The sequence below is a fragment of the Heterodontus francisci genome, chromosome 32 (genome assembly GCF_036365525.1).
Source record: "Heterodontus francisci isolate sHetFra1 chromosome 32, sHetFra1.hap1, whole genome shotgun sequence".
NCBI lineage: Eukaryota > Metazoa > Chordata > Chondrichthyes > Heterodontiformes > Heterodontidae > Heterodontus > Heterodontus francisci.
The window spans coordinates 9,115,863-9,135,781 of record NC_090402.1 but is presented as its reverse complement, the minus strand read 5'-3'; the positions used below and the strand labels follow the sequence as shown (position 1 = coordinate 9,135,781).

Below are 19,919 nucleotides of genomic sequence, written 5' to 3'. Positions count from 1 at the left end.
ATAGGAAATAGGAGCAGTAATAGGCCATTCGGCCCCTCAAGTCTGCTCCATAATTCAACTAGATCATGGCTGATCTTCTCCCTCAACGCCATTTTCCCACACTTTCCCCATATCCCTTGGTATCTTTAATATCTAGAAATCTATCGATCTCTATCTTGAACATACTCAGTGATTGAGCCTCCACTTCCCTCTGGGATAGAGAATTCCAAAGATTCACCACCCTCTGAGTGAAGAAATTCCTCCTCCTCTCAGTCTTAAATGGCCTACCCCCTATTCTGAGACTGTGTCCCCTGGTTCTAGACGAAAGGCCTGCTCAGGTCAGGAAAAAGAACCCGACCCGAACCCGACCGATCCACAGCGGACCCGAGCCCGACCCGGCCCGAGTCCCTCCAATTTTGCCCCGAGCCTGACCTGACCCGAGCCTGACCCCGACTCGACCCAATCCAAGCCCCACTCGACCATCCCTTTACTTACCTTCCGACTCGGAAGCTCCAGGAAGCTGCAGCGCATGCGTGATGACGTCACTCGCTCACTGCGCAGACTCAGTTTCATGCCAGACTCCCAGCTCAAGTAAGTTTTTAAATTTCAATACTTTCCAGCAGAGCACTTACTGTATGGGTCCGGCCCGACCCGACCCGAGCCCGAAAGCCGGACCCAGAAGAGGGGCCCGACCCGAACCCGACACATGTCGTTGGGTCCTGTCGAGTTCGGGTCGGGTAGCAGGCCTTTATTCTAGACACCCCCCCCCCCCCCAGCCAGGGGAAACAGCCTTCCTACATCTGTCAAACCCTGTAAGAATTTTGTATGTTTCAATGAAATCACCTCTCATTCTTCTAAACTCGAGAATATAGGGCCATTCTTCTCAGTCTCTCCTCACAGGACAATCCCACCATCCCAGCAATTAGTCTGGCGAGCCTTTGTTGCACTCTCTCTATGGCAAGCAAATCCTTCCTTAGGTAAGGTTAGCATCTCTACTGAAATTCTAATGATCTTTTTGAATGCTGAACTAACTACAAGAGACTTCATAAATATATTTTTAATGTGACAAAATGTAGCGGCCAAAGCAATTCTTTCTGTTTGTTTTTATTAGTAACCCGTGTGTTTCAAAAGCTTAAAAAAAGTCATAAATTGCAGTTATATTTCACCCACCTATTGTTACCCGTTAGCCATTTGTTACAGAAACTGCCCAATTTTCACTGAAAATCTATCAGTTTCTACAGTGGGAGAACAAATCAGTAAGCCAGTTTTACACCCAGACGACAAATTCAAAATCTACCCCGTTACATCGAGTCAGGGAGTGAGATTTGCTTCCAGCACTTCACCATAGATGGTTAAAATAAATCAAATAGATTACTTTTTTCAGCTTTTCTACAGTATATCTGTTGCCTTCAACCAGCAGTGTTACAAACAGAATGAATTCATGTGATAGAACTGCATGAAACTTAAGTGAATAGCGATAAATTATCATCTTAAAAAGGAAATTGAGTCAGAGCGTCAATACAGCAGTAACCTAAGGAGTAGAGGGTACTCTTAGACTGAGAGGTTCTTGTATGTTTGTGGTATTCACCTACCCTTATGTTTGTGATAATTGCCTTGCAACTATTTGAAAACTTTTTAAGAAATATGTATTTGTTAGAAAATGCACCATTCTGATCCAACACGAAGGCTGAATTTTCCCACAGGCATTAGGAACCCGACAACAGGACTATATGTGGGTCCTGGGCCCAGGCGTGACCTCAGCACACCCGCTGAAGCAACTTTACATGAGGTGGCCTACTAATTAAGGGAAGTGGGGGGCCCAATAGGACGACCCACAGCAATGTCTGGATGGCAGTCCCGCTGAGAGAGATGAGCGCTGCTGGAGAAGAGGAAGACCCAGGGTGCGTCTCAAAATGGAGGCGCTCACAAAGGCCTCCCTCTTGAGTGGTGAGAAAGATGACGACAAAGTGCGAGGAACCTCAGGGTGAAGGTTTGACCTCTCTCTAGAAGGTCGCACCTGGACCCCTGTGTGCATTGCGGCCCCCGATGCTGCCAATTAATTCAACCACCCTTGGCGGCTAACCTCCCAGTGTGAGAGGCGACCTCCGCAGCGTTGCCGGGTTCCAGAGACATTGGGGTGCCCATGCAATGCTGGTGAAGTTGCAACACTGTGGCCCTTGATTGGGGAGTTAAATGGCTTCGTTGCCTGCCCCCCCCTCCTTGGAGCAGGCGGCCAATTCTCATCGCAGCCCACCCCTGGTAAGTTGCCTGGGGTTGGGACAGTGTCCAGGAGCCATCCAATGGGTTTCCTGCTATTTTTCAACCCTCCTCCCACCCACCAAGCTGTCTCCACATGGCCGGGAAAATTCAGCCCTAATTTGCTGAAAAGACATGAATGGGGGTTTTAAAGATTTCTTGTCATGGCCAAATGAATCAATTCTTCTCGAAATTTTCATGGATGAGAGGATTATCCAAAAAGGAAGACTTTGAGTTTCAAAACTTATAGAAGACAAAAGAGCCACTCACTTTCACATCAAATCCCATTATGAGATACATTCAGATCCAACAGTAGTCAACAGATTTCAGCCTGAAAACACAGTGGATGGTCATATTGTAATGCAATGTCTCATGCCCACTCCCTCCTCTGTTCCTGAGCTGTAACCATGGTCGGCATTTTCAATTGCCCATGGAAGCGCTCCCAGATGGCGTGCCCGACACCTCTGGGACAGGCTCGAATTTTCAAAGTGAGGGCACGGGGTTTAAGACAGGAACCCGCTCACCTCCAATTAATTGCCTGTTTAACTCCTTGAGGAGCTTGCTAACAGACCAGGGAGGGCGAGAAGACGATTTTTCAATCTGTAAATCGCTGGTGAACGTTGGTGCACAGATGTCGGGTTCAAAGCATGCAGAAATTAAGGGGTTTTTTTTAAATGCTGCAAACTTTTGGTACCTGGGAGTTTTCGCTCCAGACTGGGCACGGTACCTTTCAGTTGGTCATTTGCCCACTGTTGTGCGCGGTGAGGCTGCTGGCCCTCCGTTATGTGGCATCCTGCCTTCTGTAAGGCAGCGGAAGGCCTCGCCATGGCTGCTGTCTGCCTTTGCCGTTCGTGTTCTGCAGGCAGCCCCTGCCACCTGGTAACGCTCAGCACCACTAATTGGGCTCTGAGTTTGCCTCCGGTCCAATTAGGGCATTTACATCTGACGATTGCGTCGTGGGATCGGGACCCAGAAGTTATCCAGGTGTTGGATTCCTGACCCCAAATTGAAAATTAAGCCCCACAAGTCTCAAATCCATCACTTTCCAATAGGGTATTACTGATCTGTTGGAATAGTAGAGGTCGCACATGGGGGAATGTGAGAGAATATTGCGTTTGCCAGTCTCCGGTCAATTGATTAATGCGAATAGATCTGTCACAGCTTTTTCCAGATTGTCAGCAGAAGGATTGGTGAAGTTAAGAACCTATAAGGGGGAATCCTATAGAAAAGGTCAAGCACACCAACACAAAAGTGTTGACAATAATTTGTACCGAAATGACCCAGAAACAGTTGAGAAATAGTTTTCTTTCGGTTGCCTTGTATGTTGCAGGTAAGGTAAAACACATGTTTTATTACAATCTTGTATGGCTTTCATTTGGAGAGAACAATTGCACTTTTGTTAAAATGATTACCTGTTTGTATTTTTTAAATTAAAGCAATATGGAAAATGTTCCAAACTTTTCAATATACAGGAGCATTTCATCAGATATAATTCACTACAGAGTGTTTTACTGATTGTAATTTTTTTTTCTACTGGCTAAATTTCTGCACAACACTAAATGGTATAGAAGAGTACAACGCAATGTTGTAATTTCATTATCACATCTCCTTAACGTGACATGGTAATGCTTCAATACCTTGCAGTTGTACTGTGTCAATAATGGTGAGGAAATGCTCTAACACTGTCAGTCTTCTATTTTCTCACGTGTCTGCAATCACTGTAATGCTGCATTGTTATTCTCCACTTAGAGTTGTGAAGCAGTATCCTAAACTGAGTTTTTTTTGCGATGGAGCAATATTGTCATCTGTTGGCTTGTACAATACGTTTAGAATGATAAGCTAATGGTCTAACTATGCTGTCTTGTTCATTATATTGAAATTGTTGAGTCAATGCTACTGGTCTTTGTTGTTCTACTGTGTGTTTAGAGGCGTGAGGCAATTCTCTAACACTATGCTGTCTTGTACTGTGAGTTTAGGGTGACGAGGGCATCCCAGGAATACCAGGAGAACTGGGTTTCCCTGGCGATAAGGTACGTTTCTCGATAGTTCGACAAGTGTGAACTTTGAAAATTCAACCTATTTAATTTCCAGTTTTTGCTTGGTATTGAAAAAGCAAATGTTGATTTCAGTAGAGGTTTCGTAGTGGGATGAATTTCACCTCTTTCTTGTGGAGTAGTCCCGACTTTTCATCCTTTAAGCACAGCGCCTTCCTGTACAAATAAACTGTGGTGCCATTTTCTTGTTACTTCAGAGTAGTTTATCTGAGGTGCAAGAAAGGAAGGGCTGAGCAAGTGTTTGTTTCACATTTATACAGCCACTTAATGTCTACAGTTTCCGAATTTCTTCCTTTTAATGATTCGTTGTGATCTTGACAAATGGACCAATCAGCCAAGATGAGAGTTTGGATTTTTTTTTTCTCCATCAGTTCCAGATCTTTTAAATCTGAATCGCCACATGACAAACATTTAACTTTCTTTTTAAAGTATTTAAATAAAAGTGAAGATGGAGGGAGCAAGATGCGCTGTTTACCAGAGAGAAATGGTGAGCTTCCCTACGTCACTAGAAAGGCACTGCTCGTCCCTCAACAGCCATGTACAGTCAAGAAGGCAATCAAGCAAGGCTCAAGAAATTAAAAGGAAAATAGGAACGTAGGAACAGGAGGAGGTCATTCAGCTCTGACAACCTGTTCTGCCATTTGATGAGATCATGATTGATCTGCGACCTAACTCCATATACCTATATCCCTTAATACCTTTGGTTAACAAATCTAGCAATCCCAATTGCCCTTTGTGGAAAAGAGTTTCAAACTTCTACCGCTCTTCGCATGATGAAGTATTTCCTAATTTCATTCCTGAAAGGTCAGGTTCTAATTTTTGTCCCCTAGTCCGAGACTCCCCTACCAATGGAAATAGTTTCTCTTTATCTCCCCTATCTGTTCCCTTAAATATCTTGAAAACTTCGATCAAATCACCCCTTAATCTTCTAAATTCCAGGGAATATGACCCTAGTTTGTGTAATCGCTCCTCATAATTTAAACTTGGAGTCCAGGTATCATTGCGGTAAATAGATTCCTTTAACATGCAGTAAAACTAGTACACATCATGGAAGATGCTGAACACAGCATCTTAGCTACACCCAGACCACTCAGAAGTTCATATAGACAAAATGACCTATGCCAGAATTGTGGACTTGCTGGGGTAGGTCTTGACTTTCTTCCAGGGTGTAAAATGGCCGATTGCGTACAGCAGTCCGTTTTACATCTCAAACGGATTGCCGACCCATTAACGCTCGTTTCATTCAATCATGCAAAGTTTACATTTTTTTTTTGTTCTCAAGACATGGACATCTTTGGCTAGGCCCCTTTTATTTCTCACCCCTAGTTGCCCTGAAAAGATGGAAGTGACCCTTCGAACTGCTGAAGTGCTTTTGGTGATGGTGTTCCCATAACAACGTTAGGTAGCTAATGACAAGAAATTAGGCCAGTGACGATGGAGGAACGATGATATATGTCCAACACGGGATGGTATCTGGCCTGGAGGGAAACTGGGAAGTGACACTGTTCTCACAATATTGCCGTTCTTGTGCTTCTTGGTGGTAGAGGTTGCAAGGGAGGGAGCTGTTACAGAAGGAACCTTGGTGAGCTGCTGAACTGCATCCTCTACAGATTGCACATACTGCAGCCGCAGTGCCCCAATAGTGGAAGGGTTGGATACCAGGTCCAGTGACTGCACAGCTCACCCATCCAAACAAGTGATGACTATTCCATCATACTCCTGACATGAGCCTTGTAGATGGTGGGAAAACTTTGAGCGGTCAAGAAAGTGGCATAGTGGTAATGTCACTGGACTAGTAATCTAGAGCCCAGGCTAATGTTCTAGGGACATGGGTTCGAATCCCATCATGGCAGATGGTGAAATTTGAATTCAATTAATAAATTCTGGAATTAGAAAAGCTAGTATAATGATGACCATGAAACCATTGTTGATTGTTGTAAAAACCCATCTGGTTCACTAATGCCCGTTAGAGAAGGAAATCTGCCATCCTTGCCTGGTCTGGCCTACATGTGACTCCAGACCCACAGCAATGTGGTTGACTCTTAACTGCCCTCTGAAATGGCCTAGCAAGTCATTCAGTTCAAAGGCAATTAGGGATGGGCAATAAATGCTGGCCTAGCCAGTGACACCCACATCCCACAAACGAATAAATAAAAGTGAGTCATTCATTGTGGAGTCCCTATCTTCTCTGCTGCTCTTGTAGCCACAGTACTGAGATGGCTGGACCAATTCAACCTGAATGGTGACTTCTGATTTGTTGATGGTAGAGACCTCAGCGATGGTGGTGCAATTAAAAATTGGAAGTGGCCTTGGCTTCCTCTTGTTTGAGATGGTCAGTGTCTGACACTTAAGTGACACAAATGTCGGCATGCCACTTGGCACCTCAAGTTGGCATGGGCTGATTTATTATTGTAGGAGTTCTGAATGTATTTCTACAGCCTGAGATGGTTTGGATGATAAAATACAAAATAATAACAAACAGGCATCACAAGTATTAATTTTGAAAGATATTTACAGACAATTGTTACAGAAATGGTTTTTCTGATTGTCCGCCTATAGTAGCGTATGATCAGATGCCAAAGTATGGGAATGGCTGGGTTGATGGATTTCACTTATGCTACCAGCTATAACTGCTCATTTATATACCATAGATTCATATATCATGTATAAACTATTAAAATATTGTAATTCACATATTTGGATCAAATAAAACCATCAAAATTGATCACTAATGGAGCCATTTTCATGCATAGATGCTACATAGGCAGGTATTTGAGTTGCAAAACTCTGCATATGATCTAAATGTAAAATGTGCTGCAACATTGTTTCTCTACAAATTCTACTCTTTACGAGAAAGTCCGATGTTAAGAAGTCAGGCTTAATTTGCAACTTGCACTCAGCAATGCCAACTTTACAAAGCTGGCAAGCAACAAATGTTCCACGAATCTTCCATTGTTACGGGAGAGCTCATGTCTAAATAGGTAAAACAACTCCATAAGCTTTATCGAGCAAGTTTATATATTCTGATAAACCAAGCTGAGAGTTATTGACATTTGGGTGCAAGATCAGACTGCCAGATCATGAGATGTGCATGACACAGGGATGAAAAAGTTTGGGATTTCAGTGATCATTTCAGCACTTGGCTCTGAGGACGCTGAAAATCACCTACAACATGGTCATTTGATGAAGGATTGTTTCCTTAGTATTAAGTGATGGCCCAGGAAAGCATCCTTTGGACATAACTGATCCCAGGGGGAAAATTATTACTTCCAAGATCAACTGTTTTGCTATAAATGTGCCATCATTTTTTTTTCTTGAACGTATTTCCTACTGGAAGTTTGTAGGTGGTTTAACTTGATGCTTTTTTTAAAGAAAGTAACTGCAAACTGCATTACATAAGAAGCTGATAAATTCAGTTTTATGAGAGCTTAAACTGTTACGACCGAGGTGGGAGGAGTGCACTGTTTTCCCTAGTTCCACTTGTCCACAGGTCACAACGTATATATAAATGTTTACCCAGTTACCGATATGGTCACTCTATTTTTATCTCAGAATAAAATACACCAACCAGGTTTCTTTAATGGGCAACAAAATTATTAGTTTATTATAAAACAAGACTTAACCAGTAGCATTAATACACTGATTGAAATATGAGAGTTCCCTTTTTACCTTAGCCCCACACAAACACACACACACGCACATGCACCAGTTAAATGAAAAATAGAGATTTTCTCCTTAGAGCTCAGTTACAAAAAATAGACGAAAAAAGAATACTTTGGCCAAATACTTGCTAAATCTTGAAGAAAAAAGAGAAGATATGGAAAAATGTCAATTGTCCCTTTTTGCTTTGGTGTCCCAAATACGCGTAGATGGCTGTCACTGGGATCTTTCTAGAACAATTCTTTTCAGGTGACATTGAAGATCAGTTCGGCAGGCTTTCCAGGAGAAATGCGGCAACTGGAATTTCTAGTAGCCCTTTCAGGAGGAATACAGCGTCAGTTTCTTTATTTCTTACACTCGCTTCTAAGAGCTTCTCAAAGAGATGGAACAGCTGACAGGCTTTTCAAAGAGATGGAAAAGCCTGAGCTGGGGTTTCGTCCTTGGCAGATTGACTGTTAAACTCCTTTCAAAACACTGTCCAAACCACAAATCACTGTCCAAAGTGAAACCAAACACAATATCTCAAGAGTCAAGCCTCCTGACCCCGATAAATCCTGACCTGTCACTTTTCTCTGGAAGAATCCTCCCCAGGTCAAAAAGCCCCCACTGGATACTTATCTGAAGACAGGTGACTTCCCGTAAGGGTTGTTTGCAAACCAAATCCAAAAGACCTTCTGATGACCTCTTTTTAAAAAAAAAAATACAAAGTCCAGCACCTTTGGAAACCTATCCAGTTTTAAAGCCAAGTTCTCAAAAAACATTAACAAAAAATGGAAGCACTTTAGTAACACCTCCATCCTTAGCAGAGTGAAGTGCCATTTTAAAATGTGTTTCATTCCGAAGTATGAAGATGAAACAGAAGATGAAAAATATTAAAACATGTTTACACATTCATTCTCATGCACTCTTTACCCATAGCTAATATAGTTCTGCTTTGTACCATCTTTGCATTCAGATAACACAAAGCAAAGTTAAATCCTAGACAAAACACCCACAATTACATTTTTTCCTGCAATGTGGATAATCTTTAAGTGATAAGGTTGCAATAGTAAAGTCCATCGGAATAGTCTGGCATTCTGGTTTTTGAATTTTTCCACAAAGGCTAGGGGGTTATTAACAATAAATACTAGTGCATCTCTGTAGCCGTGGCGGACATAGAGCTCAAAATGCTAAGAGCTAGTAATAAGCCGAGGGTTTCTTTTTCCACCGTTGAATATCTTTTTTGGTGTTAATTTAGCTTTTTGGAAAAGTATCCCACTGGCCTTTCTATGCCTGATTCATCGTCTTGCAACAGGACTGCACCGACCCCCAGGTTACTAGCATCAATTACTAACTTGAAGGGCTTAGTGAAATTTGGAGCAGGCAACACTGGTTCATTAATCAAAATGGCTGTCAGCCTCTCAAAAGATGCTTTACGATCCGCTGACCACACTACCTTGGTTTTCTGCTTTTGTAGCAAATCTGTAAGTGGAGCAGCTACAGTACTAACATTTGGTACAAACTTGCAGTAGAAAGGGCGGCGCAGTGGTTAGCACCGCAGCCTCACAGCTCCAGCGACCCGGGTTCAATTCTGGGCACTGCCTGTGTGGAGTTTGCAAGTTCTCCCTGTGTCTGCGTGAGTTTCCTCCGGGTGCTCCGGTTTCCTCCCACATGCCAAAGACTTGCAGGTTGATAGGTTAATTGGCATTATAAATTGCCCCTAGTATAGGTAGGTGGTAGGGAAATATAGGGACAGGTGGGGATGTGGTAGGAATATGGGCTTAGTGTAGGATTAGTATAAATGGGTGATTGATGGTCGGCACAGACTCGGTGGGCTGAAGGGCCTGTTTCAGTGCTGTATCTCTAAACTAAACCCCACATCCCCAAAACCTCATGATCTGTCGCTTAGTCTTAGGGGTAGGGAACTCCACCAATGCTTGTATTTTTGCTGTTCTTGGCAACACTTGTCCTTGCCCTACTATATACCCGAGGTAGGTTATCCTTGCTTTTCAAATTCCCTTTTGGCAAGGTTTATCATTAAATCAGACAACGGTAATTTTCTAAACTGAGCTTCTAGTTATTCCAAGTGGTCCTTCCACGTGTCACTGTAAAACAGCATATCATCAAGGTAAACTACACAGTTAGGAACACTGGCTACCATTTGGTTCATTAGTCTCTGAAAAGTGGCTGGGGCATTTTCTAGCCCAAATGGCATCACTCAGCATTGGAAAATACCGTCTTGTGTGACAAAGTCCGAGATTTCTTTAGCTCAGGTTGTTAAAGGAGCCTGCCAGTATCCCTTTCGCAAATCTATTCTTGTGAGAAATGTGGCACTGCCCACTCTGTCAATACAGTCTTCCAAGCGAGAAATTGGGTAGGAGTCTGCCTTTGTGACTGCATTAACTTTTCTGTAGTCTATGCAGAATCTAGTTGAACCGTCAGGTTTAGGTACTAACACCACTGGGGAACTCCAACTGCTTTGACTGGGTTCAGTTAGGTTTTCCAGCATGTATTGGTTTCTGCTTTTACCTGGGCCTGTTTCTCTGGAGTTAAGCCATAAGGATGCTGTTTTATACCAAAAGACTCCCCTACATCCACATTATGTGTGGCTAAGGTTGTACATCCTGGCTTATCCCTACAGAATCTTCTAAATGCTGTGAGTAGCCTTGTTAGTTCTTCTCTAAATATGAAAGCATAGTGTCTAATCTCCCTAACAATTCACTATTAGCTAACCGGATAGTAGGAGGTTCAATTTGAGAATTTTCTAGACCTCCTTCTGCCTCATCCTCACTATTCCTTTCATCCTTCACTGTCCCTACTGCCTGACATACCTGTGTTTGCTTATTCCCCTCCCAGCAGTGATATTGTTTCACCATATTGATGTGATTCTTTTTCCGGTGATCTGGGGTGTAAATTCTTTTGATCACTTTATATGGACCACTGAACCATGCTTTCAGCAGTCCACCCTGTAAAGACAGTAATAATAACACCTCATTTCCTGGTTGAAATGTTCGGGTCTTGGCATGCTTGTCTGCCCATTTTTTCATAGTTGTTTGGGAAGCTTTAAGGTGTTCCAGAGGCACTTTGCAAGCTCTCATGAGCCGTTCCCGGAACACGGATACATAATCTAAAACAGAAGATACATCCCTCTGTTCTAAAAACCTTTCTTTAATTAGTTTTAGAGGATCTCTTCTCTCATGTCTGTAAACTAATTCAAAAGGACTAAACTGGTAGACTCATTAGGTGAATCCCTAGTGGCAAACAAAAGAAATTCTAGTCCTTTATCCCAGTCATGGGGATATTCATGACAGTATGCCCTGATCATCGTTTTGAGGGTCTGATGGTACCTTTCTAAAGCCCTTGTGTCTGTGGGTGGTATGTTGAAGACTTTAACTGTGTTATACCCAAATTACCTGAAAAATTTTAGACATAAAATTGGAACCTCGATCCAACTGAATCTCAATCGGTAATCCATATCTAGTGAAGAACTGGGTTAACTTCTCTATCACTACCTTAGCAGAAATTGTTCTCAAGGGAATGACCTCTGGGAACTGAATAGCCATATCCATGATAGTGAGTATGTATTGGTGTCCCACTTTTGTTTTTGGTAAAGGTCCTACACAGTCTGCCAACACCCTACTAAATCGTTCCCCAAAAACTGGTATGGGAATTAGACCTGTCGGTTTTATGGCAGGTTGCCGTTTTCCCACAATCTGGCATGTATGGCACGTTTTACAAAACTGAACCATGTCCTTGGAAAGACCTGGCCAGTGAAAATGTCTACCTATAAGTGATTTGGGTTTTCTGGATCCCCACATGTCCCGCTATAGTAATTTCATGGGCTATCCTTAATATTTCCCGGCAGTACTTTGGCAGTGCCGCTAGCTGGTGAACTACTGTCCAGCCCTTGTCCACAGGTCTGTGAGGTGGTCTCCACTTCCTCATCAGAATCCCATTTTTAATATAGTCACCTTCCTGAACTCCCTTTGCCTCAGCCGATTGTGCCACTTTATTTGACTCTGGATGAGCTTGCTGAGCCTTGATCAGAGAAGACTTGCCGAACGTTTCCTTCAGGTTATCCAAAACCCCAAAGAAAGTTTCAGATATTCGACTATCTGACTGTGGTGCAAATTTTACCTCCGACAGTGGAACTTGTTTAGCCATTGCTTGGTTCACTACACATGAAGGAAGAATTCCTGGAATCTTTTCCTGCAACTGTTCTGTCTTTTTGACTTCACTTGGCTTTTCTGTGACTACTGGAGAAGCTACTACCTTCTCTCCGACCAAATCATTCCCCAGGAGCAGGTCAACTCTGTCTACAGGCAAATTATGAACAACTCCTACAGACCGTTCCAGGCATTAGATCACACTCTAGGTGCACCCGATATAAAGGTACGGGTATATATTCCCTGTCAATACCATTCACTAAACCCTTAGCATTCAATGTGCTCTCTGGTGAAAAAGTTCTGCCTTTTCCCAGCAAAAGAGTTTTAGTTGCCCCTGTATCCCTAAGTATAACTATAGGTTTACCAACCTCACTTGAGGGATAAGGAGTTACTTTTCCTTTTGACAAGAATTCCCTATAACTCTCAAGTATCCTGTTCACGTCACCCACACTCACAGCGGTTTTTGTACTTGGTCTTACAGTTACAGTCAGAGCTACAGCCTGATCTGTTGTTCTCTTGGTCAGGGCCCCTTTCTCTGCATTGGCCTTGTGTACCCCAATAAGTCCCATGGGTTTACCCCGCAACTTCCAGCACTCTGCACGAAGGTGTCCCATCAAGTGGCAATGGTCACATTTAGGTTTGCGGACATCACTTCCACCCTCAGCATCTTCCTTTCTGGCCTGGGGAGGAGATCTCAGAGCATTCCGAGCTGCTCCTTCTTGTTCCCAGCTACTTGCCTTCCTTTCACCCTTCCACCTTCTATCCTCCTTTGTGGGGGTGATGTACAAAGGGTTTGGACTTGTAAACAAGCCAGTAATCATCAATTTCCACTGCCTGTCTGACTGTTGAAACTTTCTAGTTCTCTACATGGGTTCTTATTAACGGAGGGAGTGAATTTTTTAATTCTTCCAGGAGAAGTAGTTCCCTAAGGGCCTCATACGTAGGCTCTACCTTTAGTGCCCACATCCAATAATCAAAATTAATTTGCTTTACCCTCTCAAAATCTATATAAGTCTGCCCAGGCTGTCTCCGGAGGTTCTGAAATTTCTGCCTGTACACTTCAGGGACCAACTCATAAGCAGCGAGAATAGTCTTTTTTTCCTTCTCATAATCTGCAGAAGCCTCCTTAGAAAGCATGGCATAAACTTCATGAGCTCTACCCATCAACCTGCCTTGCATAAGCAGTTTCCAGCTTTCTTTTGGCCACTTCATCTGTTTGGCTATCTTTTCCAAAGAAATGAAAAATGTCTCTACATCCCTTTCCTCAAATTTCGGGAGAGCTTGCACAAATTTAAACAGCTCTCCACTGGGTCCTGGGCTGGAGTCAGATCTTTCCCCACCAAAATTTTCACTAGAGTCAAGACCACCCCAATCGTCTTAGTTCCATCTTTTTTAATTTAAATTTCCTCCATTCTCTTTCATTTCCTCTTTGAAATTCAAGTTTAAGCTTTTCCAATTCTATTTTGTTTTCTTTTTCTTTGTCAAGTTCAAGCTGCCTCATCTGCAAATGAATTTTAGCTCATTCAACTGTACTACCAGGTGGTTTGCCACCGTCTTCTAATTGCAAATGGTACGCTATTACTGCAATTATGTCTGCCTTCTTAGCTCCTGGTTTTAACTCTAACACCAACAATTCTGCCAAATCGTTTAGCCTAGCCTTGGTTAAGTTTCTCAAATCACTCAGGGTTACATCCTCCTTCACCAGAAAGGTCGTAGCAACTGACAAAGACGTTCTGGTAGTGTTTACCTTACTCTAATGCACAAGAAACTTCTTTTTTCTCTCTTCAATTATTATTAAACCACTTACAATTGTATGTCATCGGCATTTGGTTATACCACACAGAGCCCACATTTATATGTTACGAGGCGGGAGGAGTGCACTGTTTTCCCGAGTTCCACTTCTCCACAGGTCACGACATATATTTAAATGTGTACCCAGATTCCGGTACGGTCAATCATAGACGCTATTTTTATCCCAGAATAAAATACACCAACCAGGTTTCTTTAATAAACAACAAAATTATCAGTTTATTATAAAACAAGACTTAACCAGTAGTGAAGGAAAGCATTAACACACAGATTGAAATGGGAGTTCCCTTTTTACCTTAGCCCCTCACACACACACCGGTGAACTGAAAAATAAAGAGATTTTCTCTTTAGAGCTCTGTTACAGAAAAAAAGACAAAAAAGAATACTTTGGCCAAATACTTGCAAATTCCTGAAGGAAAAAAAGAGAAGATGTGGAAAGATGTCAGTTGTCACTTTTTAGTTTGGCATCCCAAATACATGTAGACAGCAGTCACTGGGATCTTTCTAGAACAGTTCTTTTTAGGCGACATTGAAGATCAGTTTGGCAGGCTTTCCAGGAGAAATGCAGCAACAGGAGTTTCTGGCAGGTCTTTCAGGAGGAATACAGCGTCAATTTCTTTATTTCTTACACTCGCTCCTAAGAGCTTTTCAAAGAGATGGAAAAGGCTGAACTGGGATTTTGTCCTTGGCAGATTGATTCTTAAACTCCTTTCAAAAACTGTCCAAACCGCAACTCTCTGTCCAAAGCGAAACCAAAAACACTATCTCAAGAGTCAACCCTCCTGACCCCTATAAATCTTGACCTGTCACTTCTCTGCAAACATCCTCCCCTGGTCAAAAATCCCCACTGGATACTTACCTGAAGACAGGTGACTTCCAGTCAGGGTTGTTTACAAACCAAGTCCAAAAAACCTTCCGATGACCTCTTTAAAAAAAACTCTCAAGTCTAGCATCTATGGAATCCTTTTCAGTTTTAAAAGTCAAGTCCTCAAAAAAATTTAACAAAAAATGGAAGCACTTTCACAGCAAAAGTTAAAATGATACAAGGGTTATTCCGCCAATATAAAGCTGGCATTATAGGGAAAAGGTCAACAGGAGTCACTTCAAAAAATTGTGACATTCCTGGTGTTGGCAGGTGGTGGAAAGATACCAAAAGACATTGGTGGCACATTTTCATTCCACTGCTCCTAGGAATTATATGTAGTGAATCGATGGAAGATTATGCAGCGCTCATGCCTTGAGGTCTCGATATGCGACCCTGTCATGGGATGCTCCATTGAAGATTAAAATGACACCCGACCCGTAAATGCATTGATTACAGATGGTGAATATATTTTTACACCTGTGCCACTGGTTCAGAGGGGAGGCAGGTCATCTACCCCTGGAATTGCTCCAGAGCTGCCAGGAGATACATTCAGTGCTTTGTGTGTTAATAAGTTAAAAATATAGCAATTGGGGTCGGAACTTTGAATCTTTAGACCATATGACTTTTTGTATTCTGTAAAAGCAAGATAATTTTTTTAGTCTAAAAGGAGATGCAGTTGGACTCTTCTTTGGCCTCCTTGTCTCGAGAGACAATGGGTAAGTGCCTGGAGGTGGTCAGTGGTTTGTGAAGCAGCACCTGGAGTGGCTATAAAGGCCAATTCTAGAGTGACAGACTCTTCCACAGGTGCTGCAGATAAAATTGGTTGTCGGGGCTGTTACACAGTTGGCTCTCCCCTTGCGCTTCTGTCTTTTTTCCTGCCAACTGCTAAGTCTCTTTGACTCGTCACTCTTTAGCCCCGCCTTTATGGCTGTCCGCCAGCTCTGGCGATCGCTGGCAACTGACTCCCATGACTTGTGGTCCATGTCACAGGACTTCATGTCGCATTTGCAGACGTCTTTAAAGCGGAGACATGGACAGCCGGTGGGTCTGATATCAGTGACGAGCTCGCTGTACAATGCATCTTGGGGATCCTACCATCTTCCATGCAGCTCACATGGCCAAGCCATCTCAAGCGCCGTTGGCTCAGTAGGGTGTATAAGCTGGGGATGTTGGCCGCTTCGAGGACTTCTGTGTTGGAGATACGGTCCTGTCACCTGATGCCAAGGATTCTCCAGAGGCAGCGAAGATGGAATGAATTGAGACGTCGCTCTTGGCTGACATACGTTGTGCAGGCCTCGCTGCCGTAGAGCAAGGTACTGAGGACACAGGCTTGAAACACTCGGACTTTTGTTTTCCGTGTCAGTGCGCCATTTTCCCACACCCTCTTGGCCAGTCTGGACAGCTTAGTTGGATTAAACACACAGCTAATGAAATGATAATATGCCGCGCCTCTGTTTCTGTAAGGAAGTTCTGTTACTGCGATGCTGCTGGCACCTTGTAACTCGAAGTCCAATTTGTCTTTTATGCTTCCATGAGCACTGTATTTTCAAAGAATAAGGACAGATGCCCATCCCAGAGAGACTCAAACAAGGTCATTTAAATATGTTATAGGGGTGTTTGCCTTTGCAGGGACTGGTCTGCAGTGCACATACTAGAATCAATTTTGATGCAGTTGAAATATTGTTTGAATTCATAAGCCCAGCAGGAAATTGTTAAATTCGTTCCATATCAATAAAACTCAGAGCAAAAAAAAAAGGCCATTTAGCCAATCATGCCTTCTCCTTCTACTGTTCATGTATTGCTACATTCATGGACATATCCTCACCACCCCAGGCCCCCCCCCATGGGCATACACCCATCACGATGGCCCCCACCCCAAGAACACCTCTCCACTCCTCACCTCACCTATTTGAACCAAACAGATATATTAATACTGGTGTAACTCTGTAAGCTATCTGAACAGTTATTGTTTATTGTTTCGATTCCTTTTTCAAACTATCACTGACCCAGAAATAGTCTTGCCCCCTATATCCATTCGCCTGTGGGTAAAACATTGCTTCTAGTCTTTAATCTTGTATTGTGTTTTTTAAAATGTGCCCTCTAGTTCACTTCCAGATAAAATTATTTGAGTTAAATTCCTTTCTGGTTGCAAACTGCAGCCACTGAGTTCACACCTGTCTCTTGGAAACTGTTTTTGTGAATCTGTGATCATTGAGCTGAGTGCTGTGATTGATAGCATGAGTAATTAATGATAATTGTATTACTCTGCGACAGCCAATCTGCCGATGTCTTGGATTAAAGTACTGTTATGTCACTACAGGGTAATCCAGGGTTACAGGGCATGCCTGGAATGAGGGGGAAACACGGGATAGCTGTGAGTATCCAAACATTTCTCATTCTTATGATATTGAGTTACCTTTCTCTCCTTATTGGTGCATCTTTAAAAATAGCACAGCTAGTCATCCAAATATCTGCGTTTGTTTGATGCATGGAAAATATTTGATATTTTTCAAGTTCGGAAATTCCTAAATATGTGTAAAAGCATTGTATGTGAATTATTTAGTAATATTTTCCAGTTGCAACACTTCTGGTGTGAATGTTTAATGTAACTGTACCTATATTTCTGTCTGTGCTATGTTAGACGTCCACACCAAAATAGCTACTGTTTCTTGCCTATGTTTCGATTTGATAGAGGTGGTTCAAATCATAAAGGGTTCAGATAGAGTAAATAAAGAGAGCTTGTTTCCAGTGGCTGAAGGGGTGATAATGTGAGGCCACAGGTTTTAGGTGATTGGTAAAAGAACCAGAGGTGACTTGAGGATAAACTTTTTTCCAAAAAGGCGAGTGGTTAGGATTTGGAATGCACTGCTGGGAACAGTGGTGGAGACAGATTCAATAGTCATAGAGTCGTACAGCAGAGAAACAGGCCCTTCGGCCCATCGCGTTCATGCCGACCATAATGCCTATCTATACTAATCCCACCTGCCTGCATTAATTCCATATCCCTCTATGCCTTGCTCATTCAAGTACCTGTCCAGATACCTCTTAAATGTCGCTACTGTTCCTGCCTCCACCACCTCCTCTGGCAGCTCATTCCAGATACCCACTATTCTTTGTGTGAAAAATTTACCCCTTTTAAACCTCCTCCCTCTCACCTTAAATTTATGCCCTCTAGTTTTAGTTACCCCTACCATGGGAAACAAACTCTGGCTATCTACCCTATCTATGCCTCTCATAATTTTATATACCTCTATCATGTCCCCTCTCAACCTCCTTCGCTCCATGGAAAATAGACCCAGCTAACCAATCTCTCTTTATAACTCATGCTCTCCAAACCAGGCAACATCCTTGTGAATCTTTTCTGCATCTAGTAGTCTTCAAAAGGGAATTGGATAAATACCCAAAGGAGAAAAACTTACAGGGATATGGGGAAAGAATGGGGGAGTGGGATAATGGCTAGCTCTTTGTAAGAGCTGGCACACTCAATGGGCCGAATGGCCTCCTTCTGTGCTGTACCAATGTAATAGTTTAGTTTAGTTTAGAGATACAGCACTGAAACAGGCCCTTCGGCCCACCGAGTCTGTGCCGACCATCAACCACCCACTTATACTAATCCTACCACCATATTCCTACCACATCCCCACCTGTCCCTATATTTCCCTACCACCTACCTATACTGGGGGCAATTTATAATGGCCAATTTACCTACCAACCTGCAAGTCTTTTGGCTGTGGGAGGAAACCGGAGCACCCGGAGAAAACCCACGCAGACACAGGTAGAACTTGCAAACTCCACACAGGCAGTACCCAGAATTGAACCCGGGTCGCTGGAGCTGTGAGGCTGCAGTGCTAACCACTGTGACACTGTGCACTGTGTCTGATTCTATTCTAGGTTTTATTGTAATTGAAGATTTTTTCGAAATGGAACATGGTCTCAACTTATTTTTACATTGGCAAATTACAGGAAACGAGCCTTATATTGCACACCATGGGCTAGTGGCGGGCGGGGGGGCTAAATAGTTAGTCTCGTCACTTAGTGTACATCGTCATAAACACATTCAAAAGGAATGTGTTTGATTTCATTAGAAAGGTAACCATGCTTCCCCACACTTGGCTATGTTTTCGCATGCGATTTTGATCAAACTTACAAAATGGGCAAAAATATTATTTATTTAGCACAAATATCTGGTTAATCCCATAAATACAGAATTAAAAGCCTACGGGTATTTAGTATCTGTTAATTTAAACAGGAATACTCAGTTCTTATGTGTTTAGTACAAGTCAGTTATAAAACACGGAACTATTCATTGGAATTTTGGTCATCACGTGCATACTCGTATTCTTTTATTATTCTGCTATAGGTCAAATATTTCTTTGCTTGGCCATAAGGATCAGCTGTGACATGCAGTCATGCTACAATTGCAGCTGCCCCTTCCCCTGATTCAAATCATGTTCTGCAGCTTGTAGCCCTGTAAAACTGATGCGCACACAGATTTAAAATTCTGGTGCACGATAGGTGTAGTGCAAATGATGCTAGTGCACGAATATACTTCTAAATAAACTTACAAATCTTGGCTCATCCCAGGCTTGATGTCAGACAGGGTGATGCTGGAGAGATCCAGTTGTGTCACATCACTGTACACATGCAAGCTGGCACATGGTCATAAATACTGCCGCCAAAGGCACATATAAATAAGGAACAGGAGGGGGCCAACAATGTAGACTGGGAACATGCTGGATGTAATTATGCAGGCACAAAGAAAAAGGTAATTGGAGAAGATGAACTTAAAAGATTGGCAGCTCTCAGAGTAGAAAACTCACCTGGTCTGGTTGGGATACATCCTTGGTTGCTGAGGGAAGTACAGGTGGAAATGATGAAAGCTCTGACCACAATCTGTCAATCCTCCTTGGATATGGGAGTGGTGCCAGATGACTGAAGAAGGGCTGCAAATATTTAATGACTGAGCAGAAAAGGGGAGTGGGTTAAACACGGTAACTACGGGCCAGTCAGTCCTACATTGGTGGTGGGGAAACTTCTAGAGACTATCAACCAGAACAATATTCATTTTCACTTGCGAACTCATGGGTTAATAAATAGCAGCCAACACAAATTTGTTGAAGGCAAATTGCATCTGACAAACTTGGTTGAGTT

The 19,919-nt window shown here is 42.7% G+C and overlaps 1 protein-coding gene across 1 annotated transcript in view; it reads left to right on the top strand.

Moving 5' to 3' along the window:
* The window catches only part of col27a1b (collagen, type XXVII, alpha 1b), a 592,171-nt gene that overhangs the window by 308,948 nt on the left and 263,304 nt on the right, over positions 1 to 19,919 (top strand). The window contains exons 17-18 of the mRNA XM_068012172.1: positions 4,212 to 4,265; positions 17,089 to 17,142. Coding sequence (XP_067868273.1) covers positions 4,212 to 4,265; positions 17,089 to 17,142 — 108 coding nt within the window. The remainder of the gene's footprint in view (positions 1 to 4,211; positions 4,266 to 17,088; positions 17,143 to 19,919) is intronic.